The 19196-nt window shown below is 36.4% G+C and overlaps 1 protein-coding gene across 2 annotated transcripts in view; it reads left to right on the forward strand.

The window, feature by feature from the left end:
• Positions 1-17432, forward strand: part of LOC306884010 (CUB and sushi domain-containing protein 1-like) — a gene marked incomplete at its 3' end in the record, with an annotated part of 521846 nt that extends 504414 nt beyond the window's left edge. The window contains exons 58-71 of one of the 2 annotated variants that reach the window (XM_079439599.1): positions 1240-1416; positions 3358-3537; positions 5132-5305; positions 8171-8344; positions 8449-8522; positions 8634-8745; positions 12621-12800; positions 13193-13255; positions 13906-14067; positions 14821-14933; positions 15169-15256; positions 15426-15558; positions 15843-15899; positions 17273-17432. In XM_079439599.1, the coding sequence (XP_079295725.1) occupies positions 1240-1416; positions 3358-3537; positions 5132-5305; positions 8171-8344; positions 8449-8522; positions 8634-8745; positions 12621-12800; positions 13193-13255; positions 13906-14067; positions 14821-14933; positions 15169-15256; positions 15426-15558; positions 15843-15899; positions 17273-17432 (1847 nt within the window). The remainder of the gene's footprint in view (positions 1-1239; positions 1417-3357; positions 3538-5131; positions 5306-8170; positions 8345-8448; positions 8523-8633; positions 8746-12620; positions 12801-13192; positions 13256-13905; positions 14068-14820; positions 14934-15168; positions 15257-15425; positions 15559-15842; positions 15900-17272) is intronic. The other variant, XM_079439600.1, reaches the window with a different exon arrangement.
• Positions 17433-19196: the final 1764 nt, after the last annotated feature.

Consider the following 19196-nt stretch of genomic DNA (forward strand, 5'->3'; position numbering starts at 1 on the left):
TTCAGGGCACATTCCTAATTGAATAAGAGCTTTAACACATGTCTGAGACAGATCGCTGTGGGGGGTAACTCAACGGTGAGCTTTGTAAGGATACACACAATACTTTCCAGATACTAGAAATAAAACACAAGCCTGTTGCCACTTACAAATTATGACTTAAAGTTTGGACCTATATCTATTTACAGCAGCCTTCCACTGGGATCCAATTAACTCTTAATTGGCCCAATTTTTCTCTATTTACTTAAATTGTATATGATCTAATCCAAGAGGATATGAGGGCCGAATTACAGCTACAAACTTGATGATAATAAAGATTAAGTGAGTCGTTTATGTATCCAATTCTTTCAACAAAATTTCTGCTGATTAAAATAACCCAGAGAACTTCAAAGATAATTGTAGTAAAACTAATGTTTTTAGTGTCATAATGATTTCTTAACTATAACTTAACCAACAACCAGTTGATTTTCACTATGCTCTTTTGCTGTCTTAAATTCTTGCTTCTTAAATAGAAATGAAAATGAGTAATTTATATGTTGCACTTTGTTCATCATAATTTATAAAGCATTAGTTAAAGCTGTGCAGTATGGACACCCGATGTAAGGCTGTTACCATGCACCACTGTGCAGCTTTTTCATTTCAAATAAATCTGAATTCTAATTATTGCTGTTTGAAGGTACCAAAAAATAAATAAATAAAAAAGTTGGAACTAAGTTGATCTACCCTGCAAACAACACTGCAAAACGCTCTTTATTTCTTGCTCTTTGTTTCCACAATAGCAGTCAAAATGTATAATTTAAATATTATTGGCTGCTGCACGTGAGTCATCATAATTTAGAAAAGCACTGGTGAAAACTGTTGTATGGACACCCAACCAATTTATGGCTGTCAAGCATGTCTGTGCTATTAGAATTCAAACTCTAATTAACCACATTGGAGCGTATCATCTTTACGTCCCTTATCTGAAAATGCCACTTCAAAGTATGAGGGAAAAAAAAAAAACTTGTCCAAAGCTCCGACTAATTGGAAATGGAAGTTCATCTACCTTGCCAACAAAACTCTGCAGGCTGTAAAACACAGTGCTTGTGGTGTAATTGGAAATGTTTTGCTTGTGGTGCTAGCCCTTAGATATGTTTCACAGAAGCTCTTCTCTCTCCATTGTGTTTTCAGTCCCACAGAGCTGCGATCTTTTACTCCTCACATTCTCTCTTGAACTTTTTTGGTCTTTGATTGCCTTCCCAGCTGTATCCTGTGGAAACCCTGGAACGCCGGCCTACGCTAGGATCGTTTTCAGCGACGGTATGCAGTTTCCTTGCTCAGTGACGTATGCCTGCTGGGAGGGCTACAAGACCTCTGGCCTCACCACTCGCCACTGCACCACCAATGGCACCTGGACCGGCTCAGCACCAGACTGCATTGGTTAGAACCGCAAGCTGTACTCGCTTTGATTATCGCTAAATTTTTTGGTAACACTTTATTTCGATAGTCCACTTTAGACATTCTACTAACAGTAAGTAACTTTGCAACTAAATGTCAACTAGCAGTCATTAGAGTATTAGTAGACTGTCTGTTTATTATCTCCTAACACTTTATTTTGATGGGTCCACAACATACAACATACTAACAACTATCAGAAACTTTGCAAGTATATGTCAACTTATTCTACTAAACCTAAACCTAAACCTACCCTGACAGTCTAATCTGAGAGTTAGTAGACATGTAGTTGCAATTTAATGAGAATTAGTTGACATGTAGTTGACATATAGTTAAAAAGTTACTTATAGTTAGTAGCATGTCTAAAGTGGACTATCGAAATAAAGTGTAACCAATTTTTGTAATTACACAAGCATTGCTTACGTAATGTACCCTGTGTGGTTGCACTGGTAGTTGATTAGTTCTGCCACAAGTCATGTAATCCACCACTGTTTACACAGATTTAATGCATCAATTAAAGTTTAACTTCTTAATTAAAAAAATTAAGAACGTTAATAGAAGGAATTTTCATCATTCCATAAAGTTTTATGGCTGGAATACACTATATGACTTAAAATCTCAACAGATTTTTAAAACACTAGGTATCATACACTTACCGACTTTGTAAATAGTGACAAAGGAAAACTGGAAAACTGAGTGAAGATCATACACTACCAGACTTTAAAGTTGTTCCGATCACAACGAACTCACGCAGAAAAACGTGCACCTTGTTGCTAAGAGACGCATGACAAATTAAAACATATCTGTTCTAAAATTGGCTGAAAATATCAAACATGTTTGATATCCTCCGACTGGATGGATATCGAAGTCTGAAGCTAAAAAATTATACACTACGCGATTTTCTGTGGAATCTGTCAGCTGTAATCTGCAGACTGGCATTGACTTGCCTCAACTAGCGACAACTTGTTCAGACTGTAAAATCAGGGGGAAATCGGGTAGTGTATTCCAGGCTTCAGCTGTGTGATTTAAATTTTGTGCAATATCCAGTAATGGAAGTCGTGGCCTAATGGTTAGAGAGTCGGACTCGTAATCGAAAGGTTGCGGGTTCGAGTCCCCGGCCGGCAGGGATTGTAGGTGGGGGGAGTGAATGTACAGCGCTCTCTCCACCCTCAATACCACGACTGAGGTGCCCTTGAGCAAGGCACCGAACCCCCAACTGCTCCCCGGGCGCCGCAGCATAAATGGCTGCCCACTGCTCCGGGTGTGTGTTCACGGTGTGTGTGTGTGTGTGTGTGCATTTGTTCACTACTCACTGCTGTTTGTGTGCACTTGGATGGGTTAAACGCAGAGCACCAATTTCGAGTATGGGTCACCATACTTGACAATACGTCACGACTTTACTTAATGGGAGAATACACAATGGGGTCCAAAATCTGATACCACAATGAAAATCTGAGATGTAGAAAATTATTTAGGCCTGAATAAAGCAGACAAATTCAAAACAAAGACAAGATAACACATTCAAGATTCTTTGTGACATTAATCATGTTTTTTCTATGAAAAGGTCAGATGTTTTTTATTCCATTGAAGCACAAAATGGTCTCAAATCATCAGGTTTTACACAAATTTGTGGAGCTCTACTGCTGGTGCATGGAACAATCTATGAAGAAATTCTGACATTCAATGTCATTTTTTTACTCACATTGTTGTTCTGACAATATATTTTTAATGAGAAATAAGAAATTTAAAACAGAACAGAAAGAAAATAGTTTACACAGTAAATTCTTGCACTTATGTTCAATTCATGGCATTCAGTTGTCTAGAAATTGTTTATTTTTAATTGCTTATAATAATTTCCAACTACAATCTCTATGCTTTATTAAAAAATAAAAATATCTGAGTCTAGTTTGTTCTCTTGCTTTGCAGTTATCAGCTGTGGGGATCCTGGTCCAATTGCCAATGGAATTTACTTTGGAAATGAGTTCATATTTAACAAAACCGTCCACTATCGCTGTAACCCTGGATATGTGATGGAGCCCTCTGGTTCATCTACTCTACGCTGCAGCAAAGACGGCACTTGGAATCAGACCAAACCAAGCTGCAGAGGTAAGCTCAACTTCCTAATGTACAAGGAAGTATAGTTCTCCACGATTCTCTTTGTACAGGCAGAGAGGGCAGCATTTCCTGTCACTCTGCAAAACAGCATCATGAGAGCTTTTAAAAGATATACTAATATTGTGGAGTTCTTAGCATCCCAACATCAAAAGCCTTTCAGATGTTTTTGATCTTTGTTTTTTTGACTTGCCTGGCAAGTGAGATTATTCACTTATGAACTCCAAGGAGACGTTGCCATGAAATCTGTAGGATCTATGTTATCAGATGTCAGAATGAAATTAGCGAGTGGTGTAATGCAGACAGTTCAGAGTCAGTCACGATCATTTCTAGAAAATATCAGATACATGTTTTCGGACGCAGGAAGAAATGCAATGGATGCTTGAAATTCAGAGTGATTTTAGTACGTAATCCCATTTAATCATTGCTTCCTCCCGTTAGTGATACACTTCCTCCCGTTAGCAAACGTAACGTAATGATCGTGGAAAGAAAATATATAACTTTAAGCCCCTTGTTAGCATACTATTCTTTCAGATCTTCCTTCTCCGTGTCTGAACAAGTGAAAGAAGGAGGTGTTGGGTTTGGACACTTCATCTTCAGTCAATAATGATGGTGATGAAATCAGGACTGTCGGCTGTTCGGAATGCCTTTAAAATGCCTTTCAGTTCTATCCCTTAGTTTGAACTGAGGTAGCAAACAGAATATGGAATTTTATTTTGAATGTAGGACAGTCAAATAAAATTCAGAATCACTGCTGTAAGTGTAGATTTTAATGTTACATGGGACACTATTAATAATCACTGTTTAAAAAGCCACGCTTGTATTTCATTTCTATACTATATGTGTAGTTGACATGAAATATTTTGAGATACATCCTGCAGTATGACAAAACACTTTTGTAATTATAGCATAATGATTAGCCATGCAGCATTTATGAACTCATTAATTTGGAGATTACATGGAACTTTTAAAAAATTCATTTGTCACACAAGAAAATAAGGTGATAAAAAAAGAGATGGCGTTCATTTACTGCTTGTAAAAACACGTTTAATGCCTTAATATACATTTTTAATTGTAACATTTTGATATTGACAAAAAAAAATATTTTGTTAAGCATCAACTACATATACTGTATTTAATTATTTTTAATGAATGTATTTTATTTTATTTTTTTTGACAATGCTGGGAGAGTACATTTCCAGAATGTTGTAATTTATGCCAAATTTTGACGATTTTCTTTTGAAAGTACTGTATATGAAAGTATGATGCTTTTTACGTTATTATTATTATTTTTTTTTTAGTATTGATAAATATGTGCAATCAGTTAAAGATGTATTCTATCTATCACATATCAGTACATTTTGACAAGATTAGCCCCAATAATTATAATTTATGTGTGTTGTCAAAACCTGGACTAATGAAAATCTTTTGCATTATGAGTGTGTTGTATTTCTTTAAATTGCAATGCAGTAATATACTGAAGATCCAGTGAGCTTTGGCCAATACAAATTCCACCCCATAAAATGAAAAGGGAGCCCATTCATGAATACTGCGCATTGTCTAACTGTGTTGTGGTGGTGTTTTTCAGTCATCATGTGTGGCCAGCCTCCAGCTATCCGCAATGGGCGAGTGGAGGGCTCAGACCTGCAGTGGGGTTCTAGTGTTACCTACAGCTGCTTTGAAGGATACCAGTTGTCCTCTCCTGGAATAGCCACATGTGAAGGGAACGGCACGTGGCATGGCGAAATCCCACAGTGTCTGCGTAAGTACCGTTCCGTTCCATTAACAGAAAACAGAATTAAACTCCATTAGCACATCCATGAAAAGAGGATGTAAACAATGTGTTTTGCTTCAGTAGACAGCATATTTAATTACAAATGAAAATGAGGCTGTGAGGGATATAAGTACAGTTTGTTTTGTGCTGATGTACTTTAGAACGCTTTCTGCAGTTCCTTTTGTCCACTGAAAATACAGTATACATTTCTTTGTCACTCTCACATTTGAAGCAACAAAACAAACCAAAAAAACTGATGGCTGTCCAAATACATCCTCTGCAGTATAAACGATATAGGAAAATCTCAACCATCTTGACAAATTTCTGCCATCACACCATACAGACCATCATAGCGCCCTGCCGTAAATCCATATGTGGGCCAAAAGTTGATATTTTCTGTGGCGGCTGTTGTTGTGTTTGGAGTATTGTGTCGCTATGATGGAAGGTTCATGGCTTGACTGAAATTGTGTGAAATGCAGCTACAGCACATCATAAAACCTGTTTTGACATTTTCAATACAAGTGTCAACACATCATAAATGGATCCCTCAAGTAGCCTGGCTTTCCGACATGCAGCGCAAGAGGTACGAGGTGCATGCACGGAATCTGCTGTTAAATCCTTCTGGCTTTTATTGTAAGCCTTTGACACAATGTCAGCCGTTACAACAGAAATCCTCGTTAAAAGTGCCAGAAAAAAGAAACCATATTGTAAGTACAAACACCAAAAAGTACTATTATATAGAACAGAACAGAGAAGATTTCACGAAGACTATACCCCAGTAAAAGTTTGGAGACAAAAGACACAAATGCTTGTTTTCTCCAGAAGTGTTTTTTTTTTCTTTTTATGCTAGTTTCAAACTTCTCGTTCAAAATCAAGAAGTTTTAATATCATATTTGCGATAATTGCTGAGCAACAAGTTAATACAATAAAACCACAATAACATATATTCACACAAGTATCAACAATATTAAATGAACTGTTCAGAATTAAACTAGATTTAATTATTTTTTAAGTGTTTTACGTTGTCACGCTGTTGTGTTTATAGGTTGCAATTTTATTCAATTAATTAGAGCATTTGAATTCATGTAAAGTAAGGTACGAGAGGTCATGGTGTGAAGACAGTCACAGCTAAAGAGGTTTGATGAAAAGCGGCGTGCATTAACAATACAGCATGTCCTCAAGTACCCTATTTCTTTTATAAAACAAAAATTATAACTTCTTAAAGTCAAAAATATGTATTAATATGATATTTTTTGAAGTAAAACTATCAGATACCATCCTTCCACTAGAAAAAAAATAGTCCCTTACAGTATACAGCAACAGAATGTTCCTGTAGGTGTATTTCTCTCTGTAAATTTTTGCATATGACATAGGATGTTTCCTCAAGCATATATGTCTGTTGCTCTCTCAGCATGAGAAAACATTTGTTTTCCATCTTTTAGTTTAAACCAGTTTGCAGCGCAGTGCAAGTCTGCCTAAGGAGCATCATTAAACAGTATAACTCAATGAACACACAGTATCGTACCTGAAACAGAAAACTTTTGAATGATATCCTTTGTGCACAACTCATTGGTTACATATAGTATGTAAATTATTTATTTGCCAGATTATAATTTGGTTTGTTGGCATGTGGATGATTTCATGTGCAAGGAAAGCTGTCTGCGAATCGCTCGCCCAGAAATGTGCTGTTGCTACCAGATCTTGATTAACAAAAATCACAAATCGTATTCGATGCAAAACTAACTTGATCAAATGGAAAAAAAATAAATAATAATAATTAAATATTATACTCTATATATACTTTTGTGTTTTCTCAAGCATGTTTTTGAATAGATAAAATATTTTGAATGTACATATTATTTGGCAACATGCTTGTGCAAACTAATAATAAAAAAAAAAACAATATCTGAGGATTTTTTTTTTTTGTTCCATTTGTTTTCCCAAGTCCCGATGCTTGACAATCTGGCTTATAGCCTAGAATAGAATAGAATAGAATAGAATAGAATAGAATGGCAGGTTTCTAACTTGCATAAGCTATAGTGTAAAAATATGCCTTGCTTTTTGCCTTATGAAAAAGGATGACAGCTAGTCCTGGTCTCCCCTATAGTACATACAGTACCTCACAATGCAGCTCATTCTAGATACTGCAGGCTGGTTGATATTCAGCCTTCTCAGATTCTCCTAGATCACACCTCAGCTACACCTCTTCCACTGGCTCCCTATGCCTGCTAGAATCAAGTTCAAACATTTGTCCTAGCATACAAACCAGTCATTGGACAGGCAGCTTCCACCATCCAGTCCATGCTGATGCCTAGAACTACTCAGCCTCTCATCCAAACATTTGATGGATTCAACTTCAAATGAAAAACTTGGGCAGGGAAATGTGTCTACTGTAAATCTTCAAATGCAGACTGTAGACTCACTTCTTTCAGCATTGTATTAATACCAAATCAATGTTAATTAAATTTTTTGTTTATTTTTGGCTTTTTTATTTCCACAAGATTGCATTGTCTGTATATTAGCTTTAATGTACTAACTAGTAGCCCTTTGACATCTGTAAATCCTCTCTTAAATGTGATGCTAAAGCACTTTCTAAATGCCTTAAATACCTCAAAAACAAGTGAATCACCTGAGAATGCAAATAAAGAGCACGACTAGAACAGTGTGACTACTTTTTTTTAATCCTGTTGACTATTAAAATTTGTCAAATTCAAACACACCCACACCTTTCACTGCTAAATTGCACTCTTGAAAAAGAAAGTTGCTGAACTGAGGTAAGGATCCTGTTGGAACTAGCGGGCTAACTGTTTTTTTTTTTTTTTGTGTGTTTGTGTGTGTGTGTATCCTTTATAGCGGTGTTATGTGGAGATCCAGGCACCCCTGCAGAGGGCTTCATAGAGGGCCAGCAGTTCACTTACAAATCAGAGGTGTCATTCTACTGCAGAGCTCCATTCCTGCTGGTGGGCTCCTCAAGAAGAGTTTGTGAGGCGGATGGTTCATGGAGTGGAATACAGCCTTCTTGCATTGGTGAGCCACTATATACCTCCGACAAAAACAATGCTGTTACATTTCCATGCAATATTTGTAATAAATTTATATATATATATATCAATTTATAAATCTATTTGTAGATCCAACCAGCAATGCATGTAAGGATCCCGGAACCCCATCATATGGAATTCCAGTCCAGGCTCAGGGATTTGAGGTGAGAACAAAAGACATTCAATCATTCCCTGTCCTTTAGTTGAGTAAATTACAGGTTATGCTTCTTTGGTTTCAGGGTTTCAATCTCAATAATGTAATTCTCTTCTTTCAGGTCGAAAGTAAAATTTTCTTCAGATGTCGGAAAAACTATCACATCCTCGGCTCTACAACGAGAACGTGTTTAGAAAACTTAACATGGAGTGGGATGCAACCAGAGTGTGTTGGTAAGCATCGCTGCTTACAGACTCTGTTCCAAAAGCTAGTGAGCTGCCTATGCTGGCAGCAACTGAGTCGCCCTGAGCATGAAAGCTGTTCTGAGTAACCTTCTTTTGGCCAAAATCTAAATTAACATCGCATGTATCCTTTGCACAGAAGGCAATACCAGGTTGCATTATGACCAAGGTCATTTAAAAAATCAAACCAAGATAGGAAAAATAAGGAATACATTCAATATTGAAAAAAAATATTGCTTAAAATAAATCCGTCTAATTAAAAATAGATGATTTTATACACTGAGTGTTCTACACATTATGTCGCACACACTGTTTTGGTAACACTTTATTTTAAGGAGCAATTCTCACTATTAACTAGCATGCATATTACTAGCATATTGGCTGTTTATTCGTATTTATAAAGCATTAATAATGCCTTATTCTGCATGATCCCTTATTCCTAACTCATGCATAAACTTAACAACTATATTACTGATTTAATTCATAAAATTAGGAGTTTATTTAGGCACAACACTTTTTATGGGTCAAAATTGTCAACATTTTTCTTTTATGCCAAAAATCATTTGGATATTAAGTAAAGATCAGGTTTCATGAAGATACTTTGTTAATTTCCTACCATAAATATATCAAAACTTTACTTTTGATTAGTAATAGGCATTACTAAGGACTTCATTTGGACAACTTTAAAGGTGATTTACTCAATATTTCGATTTTTTTGCACCCTCACATTCCAGATTTTCAAATAGTTGTATCTCGTCCAAATATTGTCCTATCCAAACATACCATACATCAATGGAAAGCTTATTTATTCCGCTTTCATATTATGTATAAATCTCAGTTTCAAAAAATGTACCCTTATGACCCTGATTTTGTGGTCCATGGTCACATTTAACCTGTTAAATATCTCTTGGGCAAATGCAACACATCTGTCAGATCGTGATAATCACTCACGTGACCAATCACTGATTGTGAGCCTCTTTTGTCATGCCATCTCCATTTACTGTCACTGAGCAGAAAATCTAATGTAAAAACAGTATTAGAGTATCACAGTGTTAGCTTAGCAACATGCTAACAGCAAACTCTATTGAAATCGATTAGGAGTGAGATCTGATAGGTGCTACATATGAAGAGCACTATTTGCTGTCTATGTAGGGCACTTATGATGTTCCATTTCACTTAGCTTACTGCCTCAAATGGAAGTTTCCTGTGTAGGCGTCCGACAGCAAGGCAGCTCCTTAGGTTTTGGAACACAGCCATATCGTTACATTCGAAACAAGGTTTCATCAGTGCGTGATTGATGATGTACTATCAGGAAAACAAAGGAAGGTGAGGAGAGAGAAAGAGCGAGAGCGAGATCTTTACACAGGAAATTACTGCAGAAGGGCATTGTTTGAAGAAGTACAGATTACTTCAGAGTTAGGGCGGCTGAGGGTGCTGATGTCAAAGACTGACAGCTTAGAGTCTTTCACATCTTAGCAGAGAGAAGTCTACTTTTTGATAGAAGTTATCTGAGCAGTGTCACTTGATCCTTGCCACTGTCCCAGTGATAATCCTCTAAACTGTATATGTGAATTCCACATTGCAATGCTTTTGTATTGAAAAGATTGCTGCAATAGGAACAAATGTGGGCAAAAGAATTAAAGTTAGCTGAGTTTAAACAGCTTGTACATAAATTTGAGATTTGTGGACCACTTTGAGAGAGACGCCCCACCAAATCCTTAGGGCGTCTTGCCTGTGTAGAGCAGTCAAACTGTCAGAAGCTGAGAAGCAGGGAGAATTGAGTTGACGAAAAGTGAGGTGTGAGGACATGGCTCATATATTATGGAAGATGGCAGCACTCAAGGCATGTCCCAGAACGTTTCTCTCAGTGGTGTGGCTTTATCTCGACCGTTTTATAGTATGCAGCTGGGACTCCACTGTAAATCTTTCTGATATTGCTTTTATTGCAATTCTGTGTTTATTTTTTAGGGATGCTCTGGTCAAGATTTTTTAAACCAATACAGATTACCAATATCCCGTCTTCAGAAGCAGCCGATACCAATAGTTTAAACAATATTATCAACCAATAATATATTAATAGTTGGATATATAGTATTTCCAACTTTTCATGCATACATACATAGTATCTCATACAGCAATGCATACCATTGTATATATTACTGTGTATACTGGGGAAGTCGTGGCCTAATGGTTAGAGAGTCAGGCTCGTAACCCAAAGGTTGCGAATTAGAGTCTCAGGTCCGGCAGGAATTGTAAGTGGGGGGAGTGAATGTACAGCGCTCTTTTCCACCTTCAATACCACGACTGACTTTTCATGCATACATACATAGTATCTCTTGAGCAAGGCACTGAACCCCCAACTGCTCCCTGGGCGTCACAGCATAAATGGCTGCCCACTGTGTGTTCACGGTGTGTGTGTGTTCACTACTGTGTGTGTGCACTTAGGATGGTTTAAATGCAGAGCACAAATTCCGAGTATGGGTTACCATACTTGGCCACATGTCACGTCACAGTATATTACAGTATATAGCAAATCTCAACTGCTTGATTGCTTATATCTTTACAAAATGTAAACTATATTATAGTCTAGAACTAATCTACTAATCTGATTAAAAGCATTATGATTTTCTGTGAAGCTTATTTAAAATACAGATACATTGACTAGACTTGACTTGGCTCAATCCTTAGATTTTTAAGCCAGAATGATTTGTTTTTTCCATTGATGGTTTAAAAGCATTTCTGCATTTCTGCAATATTCTAAAATGTGTGCAGAGTATGTGAGTTTTATTTATATATATATTGTTCTTACGTTCTCACCACATTTTGCTAAGGTCCATTTTATTCTTACCAGTTTTTGAAATCCTTAGAAAAATAGCTGCATAAGACATATTTAGTAAACAGAAATAAACATCTCAAATCCATCATTCTTAATTCAATTCATACATGTAACAAGTAACACATTTGCATCAGCCAGTGCATCATGGATATGATGTGTAAACCTTGCAACAGATAGAAAAAAAAATTAACAGCATAAATAATGAATACTTCTGGATCATGTAGTATATGTTATTTTTTGTGTGTGATAAAAGTTATGAAATAAAAACCAATCCATGTACACTTATTTAGATTAAATATGCCACTATCATAGAGTTTAGTGAACAAATGAAATGAAACCATTATCCAGGAGTTAAAAAATGCATGAATTTAAGCTGTAAATAGAATATCAGTAGTGTATGCGTCCTCATATCAGTAGTGATGTCCTGATATGCCCACCTTAGAGTAAATAAGCATTCTACTTATGTTTTTCTTCCTCCTTTTTTATGTTGCAAAATAAAAAATAAATACATAATAATATAATAAGAAACATTACTGAACATATTAAATAGAAAAAACATAGATACAGATGCAAGATAAACAATTTAAACTATTCTGCAGCTTCTTGATATATGTTAAAATAATAATAATGTCTATTTTAGACATTCTACTAACTATAAGTAACCTTGCAACTACATGTCAACTATCAATCATTAGAGTATTGGTAGGACTGTCTGCTTAATATCTATCATGTTATTTTGATGGCATGTATTCTACTGACTCTTAAGTAACTTCAAGTACATGTCATTATATTCTACTAGCATGTCATTGCAAATTTACTGAAAGGTTGTAGGATGTCTAAAGTGGACTATCAACATTTAGTGTTACCCCACCCCAAAAAAAAAAAACCTGTCATGAAAATGATGCTTATTTCCTGTAAATTACCTGTAAAATACATGGGTTTATGTGATTGCCCATTGGAAGAAATTGGCTCTGATCTGTGGCAATTAGTTTGAGCATCGCTGTTTTTTTCTTTCTCTTTCACTTGTTAGCACATGCCTGTAGGCAGCCTGAGACGCCATCCCATGTAGACGTGAAGGCTATAGACCTGCCTACTCTAGGTTACACACTCATGTATACATGCCAAGATGGTTTCTACCTATCTGGAGGATCAGAGCACAGGACCTGCAAAGCAGATGGGAGGTGGTCGGGCAAACCTCCAGTCTGCAAAGGTACTGAAACAACTGGACTGATAACTTATGGAAATATGCACCCAAACATGAAAATCCTGACATTATTTACTCAAAAACAAAGAACAGTATACAGAATACAGTAGGGAACTACACTGTCCTCACTCTTATTGATTTATAGTGATAAATATGTTTAGTTTGTGGAACCATTTAAGACCATGACTTGTTTAAACTCTTTGAAAATGTGCATTGTTAACCAGAACAGCAGTATCAGCATTTATGAATGTATGAAAGTTACTCATGTCTGTCAAACTGATATAGAAGTGACTCATTCTCAGAGAAACTACAGCAAGAAACTTTGATTAACTGTCATTACCATTGTGCAGGTTGCATCCACAAATGTCAAGTGATAAATTATTTGCTCTATTTCCTAGTTGGACCAAAAATAAACAGCAAATCAAATGAGGATCCAGACCTGCACAAAAACAAGATTCGTGGTATGAAACCTTTCAAATTTACCCTTGAATGATCCATTTTGCTGTCATCAAAAATAAACTTGGCCTACATGAAGTTAAACCATAGTCACTGGAAATAATGGGCCTGTAATGTTGCATTTCTGAAAATTATATTTTTTAAATGTCAGAGACTAACAAAGATAAGGGTGAAGTGTGATTATTTTCAGTGTTAAAATTTGATTGCCTATCCCGCTTTGACTGGCAAAGACCAACTATTTTTAAACCTTTCGTAGGTTTTGTAGAAGTGTTTGGGAAACCTGTTTTACGCTACTATGGCAGAAATGAGACATTTCATCTTTAACATTTAGCAGTGTCCAAAGGTTTCAATTACTCTTGTTATATTAGTAACAAGTGGCATCTGCAAATGAAGTCTGCTTTTCTCAGAACTACTAACTTCATTTAGTTGATTTCACCAATAAAATTAGTTGATTCCACTGGTAAAATTTCACCAACATCAGCTGCTTAAACATAATTGTAAAAATGGCACAGAAAAATGAAGTCAATTATCAGTATAAAATGTGCTTGTCTTTTGTTACCTTGGGGCCCCTGTGGCTACATAAGTACATATGCTTGTAATGTATTTCATTAAATTACATAGATCTAAGAATGATTACTGTGTGTGTTGTGTTTAGTTCCTGCAGATGTGTTCTCTTTGAACTCTGGATGGGCTGGATTCTATGAGTACCTGGGAAAGAGACAGGCTGCCACAGTAACAGTCAGTGCGTTCAATGCCACCACCAGCCGGGTCAACGTCACTCTTCTGGAGCAGAGCGGGGTGCACATTAAACTCTCTGGTTAGTTGGAGTTTTCTGCCAGGTTTTGACACCATGTTCAATAAAGACACAAGGACTTGGTTGTACAGTATGATGGATATATTGTACGACAGAATAAATTTGTCAGTTGGACGAAATTTTGCTATACTATTTATATCTGTAAATATATCCACACAGATGTCAGTGAGCAGGACTACTTTAGGTTATTTACACTTGAGCACTGTAGGAAACATGGACTAATGTGTGAATGTAAAGTGGAATGAAGAATGTTATTAAGTAGTGTTGATAGTCACAACGAGAAACTGCGTTCTTTGTGGGTCTATATAGAAATCAACTGATGTGTGGTCAGCTGCTGCGGCAACAATATGACGTGTCATTGATCCAAACGTTGTCTTGTTCGAAGATATTTAGGAGTCTGCTTGTACATATTAAACATGCTGAAAGAGAAGGATTTTCTTACTTTGATGGGAGCTGGAGAGTGAATAATTGAATTAGCATTGCATCTTATTTCTTCAGTGCTGAGATTACATCCAATTTCTCAGATGAATTGAGCAGGCTTGATAGCTATGGATGCTTTCCGCATTTCCCAAATATGTTTTCCTTTGCCCTACTTCCTAGTCCTAGACCAAAAATAAACAGAAAAGCATTACAAATGCACTTTTATAAAATAAATTCCATATGATGGATACTGTTGGTTATTTCAGTTAATTATTTCCTTATAATGTTGTTGCGGTTGTTATTATTATTTTTATTTCTTCTTGGGTTGTTTTGCAGGAACTTTCAAGAAAGAAGAAAATCATCTATTATTAAAAGTTTACCAGATAAGAGGACCAACAGAACAATATTTTAGCAAATTCAAAAATGATAACTGGGCAATGGACGGATATGTGAGTATTACAAAAGTGGTAATAATCAAATTAATAAAGCATTGTATTTTATACTGTGCATGTAATTTGCAATCTTGGGTTGCATTCTTTCTCATAAAAGAAGTTTTACATTATATTATATTTAATATTATATTTTTCTTCTAATATAGTTGAAAGTCATTGTTTTGACAAAATAGGGCTATATATTAAAAAGCTTTTTTTTCCTGTAATTCCTTAATGTCTATTTTTTGTATAGGTTACAGCAGAAACGGAGAAAAAAATGTTTGTTTACCAAGGGCACATTCACAGCAAGGATTTTGGGAAGTTTCAGTTAACAAGACAAGGTACATTATTTCATTTCATAGTTTCTCTTTGCTTTTCAAATTATGAAAAGTAAATGAATATAATACAATTTATAGCGTTTATAGATTTAATGCTTATTTAATTTATGATTCTAGACAGATTTTCAGGCAGGTGGTAATTTCAAATAGTTTATTCTGAATTTTCCCTCAGGTCTTATTACCACAGATATGGATCCGTCTAATCCTTACTACGGCACAAACAGCAGTTCTGTGGCAGCTGCCATTCTAGTGCCCTTCTTTGCTCTTATTTTATCAGGGTTTGCCTTTTACCTCTACAAACACAGGTAAGAGCAGCTGACTTTACTGTCTCGAGTGTTGATGTTATTTGTCCGTAATGAATGTGAATCAGCATTGTGTCACTGTAGTGATAGGAAACTCCTTTGCCAAGCCAGTATTGCATCTGCCTACAGACATTAGCAACTAAAATCTATTAAAATGCCACTGAGTTCAAATCAAGGCAATGTTAAAAAAGGAGCATGGGAGTTTTCCTACACAAATAAAACAATGTGACAAAGTTGTCATGAAGCATGACAGTTCCCCGATATTAAAATAATAAAAAAATTGGCAGGGCTCTATCACATGGCACAGATGACAATGAGAGACCCAAAGACCTGGCCACCTCCAGGTAAGTCACCGGAAGCTAATGCCACAGGCGACAAACCCTCAGCCACACCTTCACTGTCTGCATTTTATTTGCTCATCTCGTCTGAAGCAGGGCAGAATTATGCAGGAATTATGGGGAAAGAAGTGACTTACATACTGTTGCAGTCCCATATTAGATTGTCATTTCTGTCAACCCTGTTTTGACCAACTAAAATCATCCTGCTTATTTCTGTTTGTGTACATTTGCCAGCGGAAAATCACGAGAATTCCGTCTGATGTGGTGACGTGCCATTGTCTGTTAGTCAGTGGAAATATGAATTGGGAACGGGATGTAGGTCATTTATTTAGATTTAGACCGTACAATTTGGGCAAGATCATAAATCATCCACTGTCATCCGAGCAAGCCTGGGAATCAGTTACAGTATTCAAAATTTAGATCATTAAGAAGTCAGTGACCTTTCCAATATATGATTTGTTTTTTTTCATGGTTTTAATTATTGTTTGTAAGACACAGCAAAATTTCCAGTTGAAAAAGGATAGGAATTTTACAAATAGCATATTACCATATAGAATACCTAGATTATCAATTGCATTTGCCAGAATGCATTATACAACAGAGCATAATGCACTTGTAATGGTAACACACAATGCACTCAATTTTGATCTCACATTTTAGTTTGCTAAATGACTTTAAAGTAATTCCCTATTTGATCAGATCAGCTAAGAGTTTTACTCAAAATTGAAATAAAATGCAAACGAATTTGTCATGTGACAAACACAGCAACACTTGACAATGCAGCATAAAGCTAAAATCTGTACTATTTGGGAGAAAAGTATGCAATAATTCAGCATTTACTCCGCAGTATGCTAGTATTCCATAGACATTATTCCACCATAAATGTTTTAAGCAGTAGTATGCCACATTATCACCTGACCTCATTGCGTTTGTCACATTACATTTTTAATTCAAGCAAGTGGCATCTTCTTGGAAATAAAATTATTTAGCATTTTTAATACAGTGTTGCGTAAAAATGTCAAGTTGACCAAAATGCATTGTGAGATACAGTGTTCCATGTAAGTAAGGATCTATAATAAATGCCCAAATTTTAATTTTGTGATGAACTGCTTCTTTAACTGTGTTTTTGAATGAAAAATTTTCATATACTATTTCCCTGTCCTGAATTTGTAATTTAACCCGGCTAACACATTTGTCACTTCCCATTGTTAGATGAGGACATCATGTTCTTTTGTTTCAGGTTTTATCTAACATGTCTAATGTTTATGTTGTTCTTCCATAACTGAAAATGACAATGGAATTTGTTGTAATGTTTTGGCTTTGAAAGAAGTCCTTATTCCTCTTAACCATTTACCGTCTTTGTTTTTTCTCCTTTCCAGAACAAGACCAAAAGTTCAGTACAATGGATATGCAGGTCACGAGAACACTAACGGACAAGCTTCATTTGAGAATCCCATGTATGATACAAACATGAAGCCAACAGAGGCAAAGGCTGTGAGGTTTGATACGACCCTCAATACAGTCTGCACAGTAGTATAGCCTTCATTATCAGCTCTGGACCGACCGGCCTCATGGGTAAGCAGCGGAGCAGTGGGTACCAGAAGCCAATACTCCTTTACGACTGACTGCACTTTGCTACAGATGCGACTTACTTTTATCACAAGCTAATGATGGACGAAATAAAACTGATGACTATGTTTTTTACAGAAAAAAAAAAGCCCCAACAACAACAAAACCCCAGGAAAAAAAGAAAAAAAAAACTAAATGAAAAAAGATTTTTCAAAGAAAGAAGCTCACTTGACGCATGTTCGGCCAGAACTGAGGTCAACATTCATTCTGGGATCTGTACCGTATGTGGCACTTAAAGGATGAAGGTTTTTTTTTTTTTTGCTTTTATCTTTTTTTTATGTATTCCCCCTTAAAAGACTTCCTGGGAAAGATACTGAAGTGTCTTTGAACGCCACAAAGTTGTTGACACTATGTATTTTCTTCAGTGAAGACAAACCACAAAACGAGAAAGCAACTGGACTACTGTGGCTTAGCACACTTAATAGATCTCCACCTAGAAGGTGACAAAACGCTACAAGAAGCTCAAAGGAGAGACGCTCACCTCCGGGTGGAGGATGGAACTCAACGGTTGCGTTGAAAAAAAGAATAAACTTTATCGCACAAATTTTGCACTAGTATGAAATGGATATAAAATCAATGTATTGGAAGAAACAAAAAATAATATACAGGGTTTTATTGACCATCTGTATATAAACATAAACCCATATCCATAGAGAGCATGATGTCATGCTATGGCTATCAAGAGAGACTGAATTTATTTTTGAAATTAAGTTCCGTTTATGTTTATAAACAGGTGATAAGGACACAATTGAAACTTACGATCATCATTTTTGATTGCTTTTTAAGGCGTTCATCGTACACCACGTCACGCTCATGTTGTACTGTTCCTTCATGGCGTGTCGGATTGCTCGCTTGGACTAGCGTATGCTGACAAATTACATTTAATTTTTACGTTTGAAATCATGATAGCTTTACTCACCAATTTGCTTTCATTACATATCAAATATACCTCTTGTGCAGAACATGACTGTATGTTGATGGCGCAGATTTTGAGTTTATTCATCAGCTCTGTGTGGATGCCTATACAAGATTTATCTGAGCCCACAAGTTGATGCTTTTTTATTATTATTATTATTTTTTATTTTTCCATTCCTCCTTTTTCCGAACCAGTGTGCATCTCTCGTGCCCATTAGAGACACAAAATCAAACTTACTCTTAAAGAAGCACTGCCTTATTAGATTCAGAAGCATGACCGGGCCACACCGGTTCCCAATGACCCATATCATTAGTAGATTAACCTAGATGAAGAGCATAGGGCTGCTGGGGTGCATATTCACTGTGATTTAAATGTCATGACCACGCTGATTCCAGTGCATGTGCTAAAACTGTAAGTGCTCCCATTTTTCCACGTGAACAACGTGATACCTGATGTTTTCTCAATGCTGTGTTACCATATGCACTTGCGCGCTACACATCGAGCATAAAATGTGCACAATGACATTGTTGTAGACTTGCTGTCGGATACCATATCATTTCCACGTTGATTGTATTTTCAGTCAAAACCACGTTTTGTTTTGGATGTGTTCCGTTGAGTCATGCTCTCCGATCGAACCATTTTGGCCCGCTGGCGGTAAAAGGGCGGTGTGGGTTTTCTCACACTGCGGATGATCCACGTCTTGCCTTTTCTCAGGCTTGCTGCAATAATGTTTCTTTGTTCGGTTGAGTTTTGTACAG

This window comes from Barbus barbus (genome assembly GCF_936440315.1).
Source record: "Barbus barbus genome assembly, chromosome: 18".
Lineage (NCBI taxonomy): Eukaryota > Metazoa > Chordata > Actinopteri > Cypriniformes > Cyprinidae > Barbus > Barbus barbus.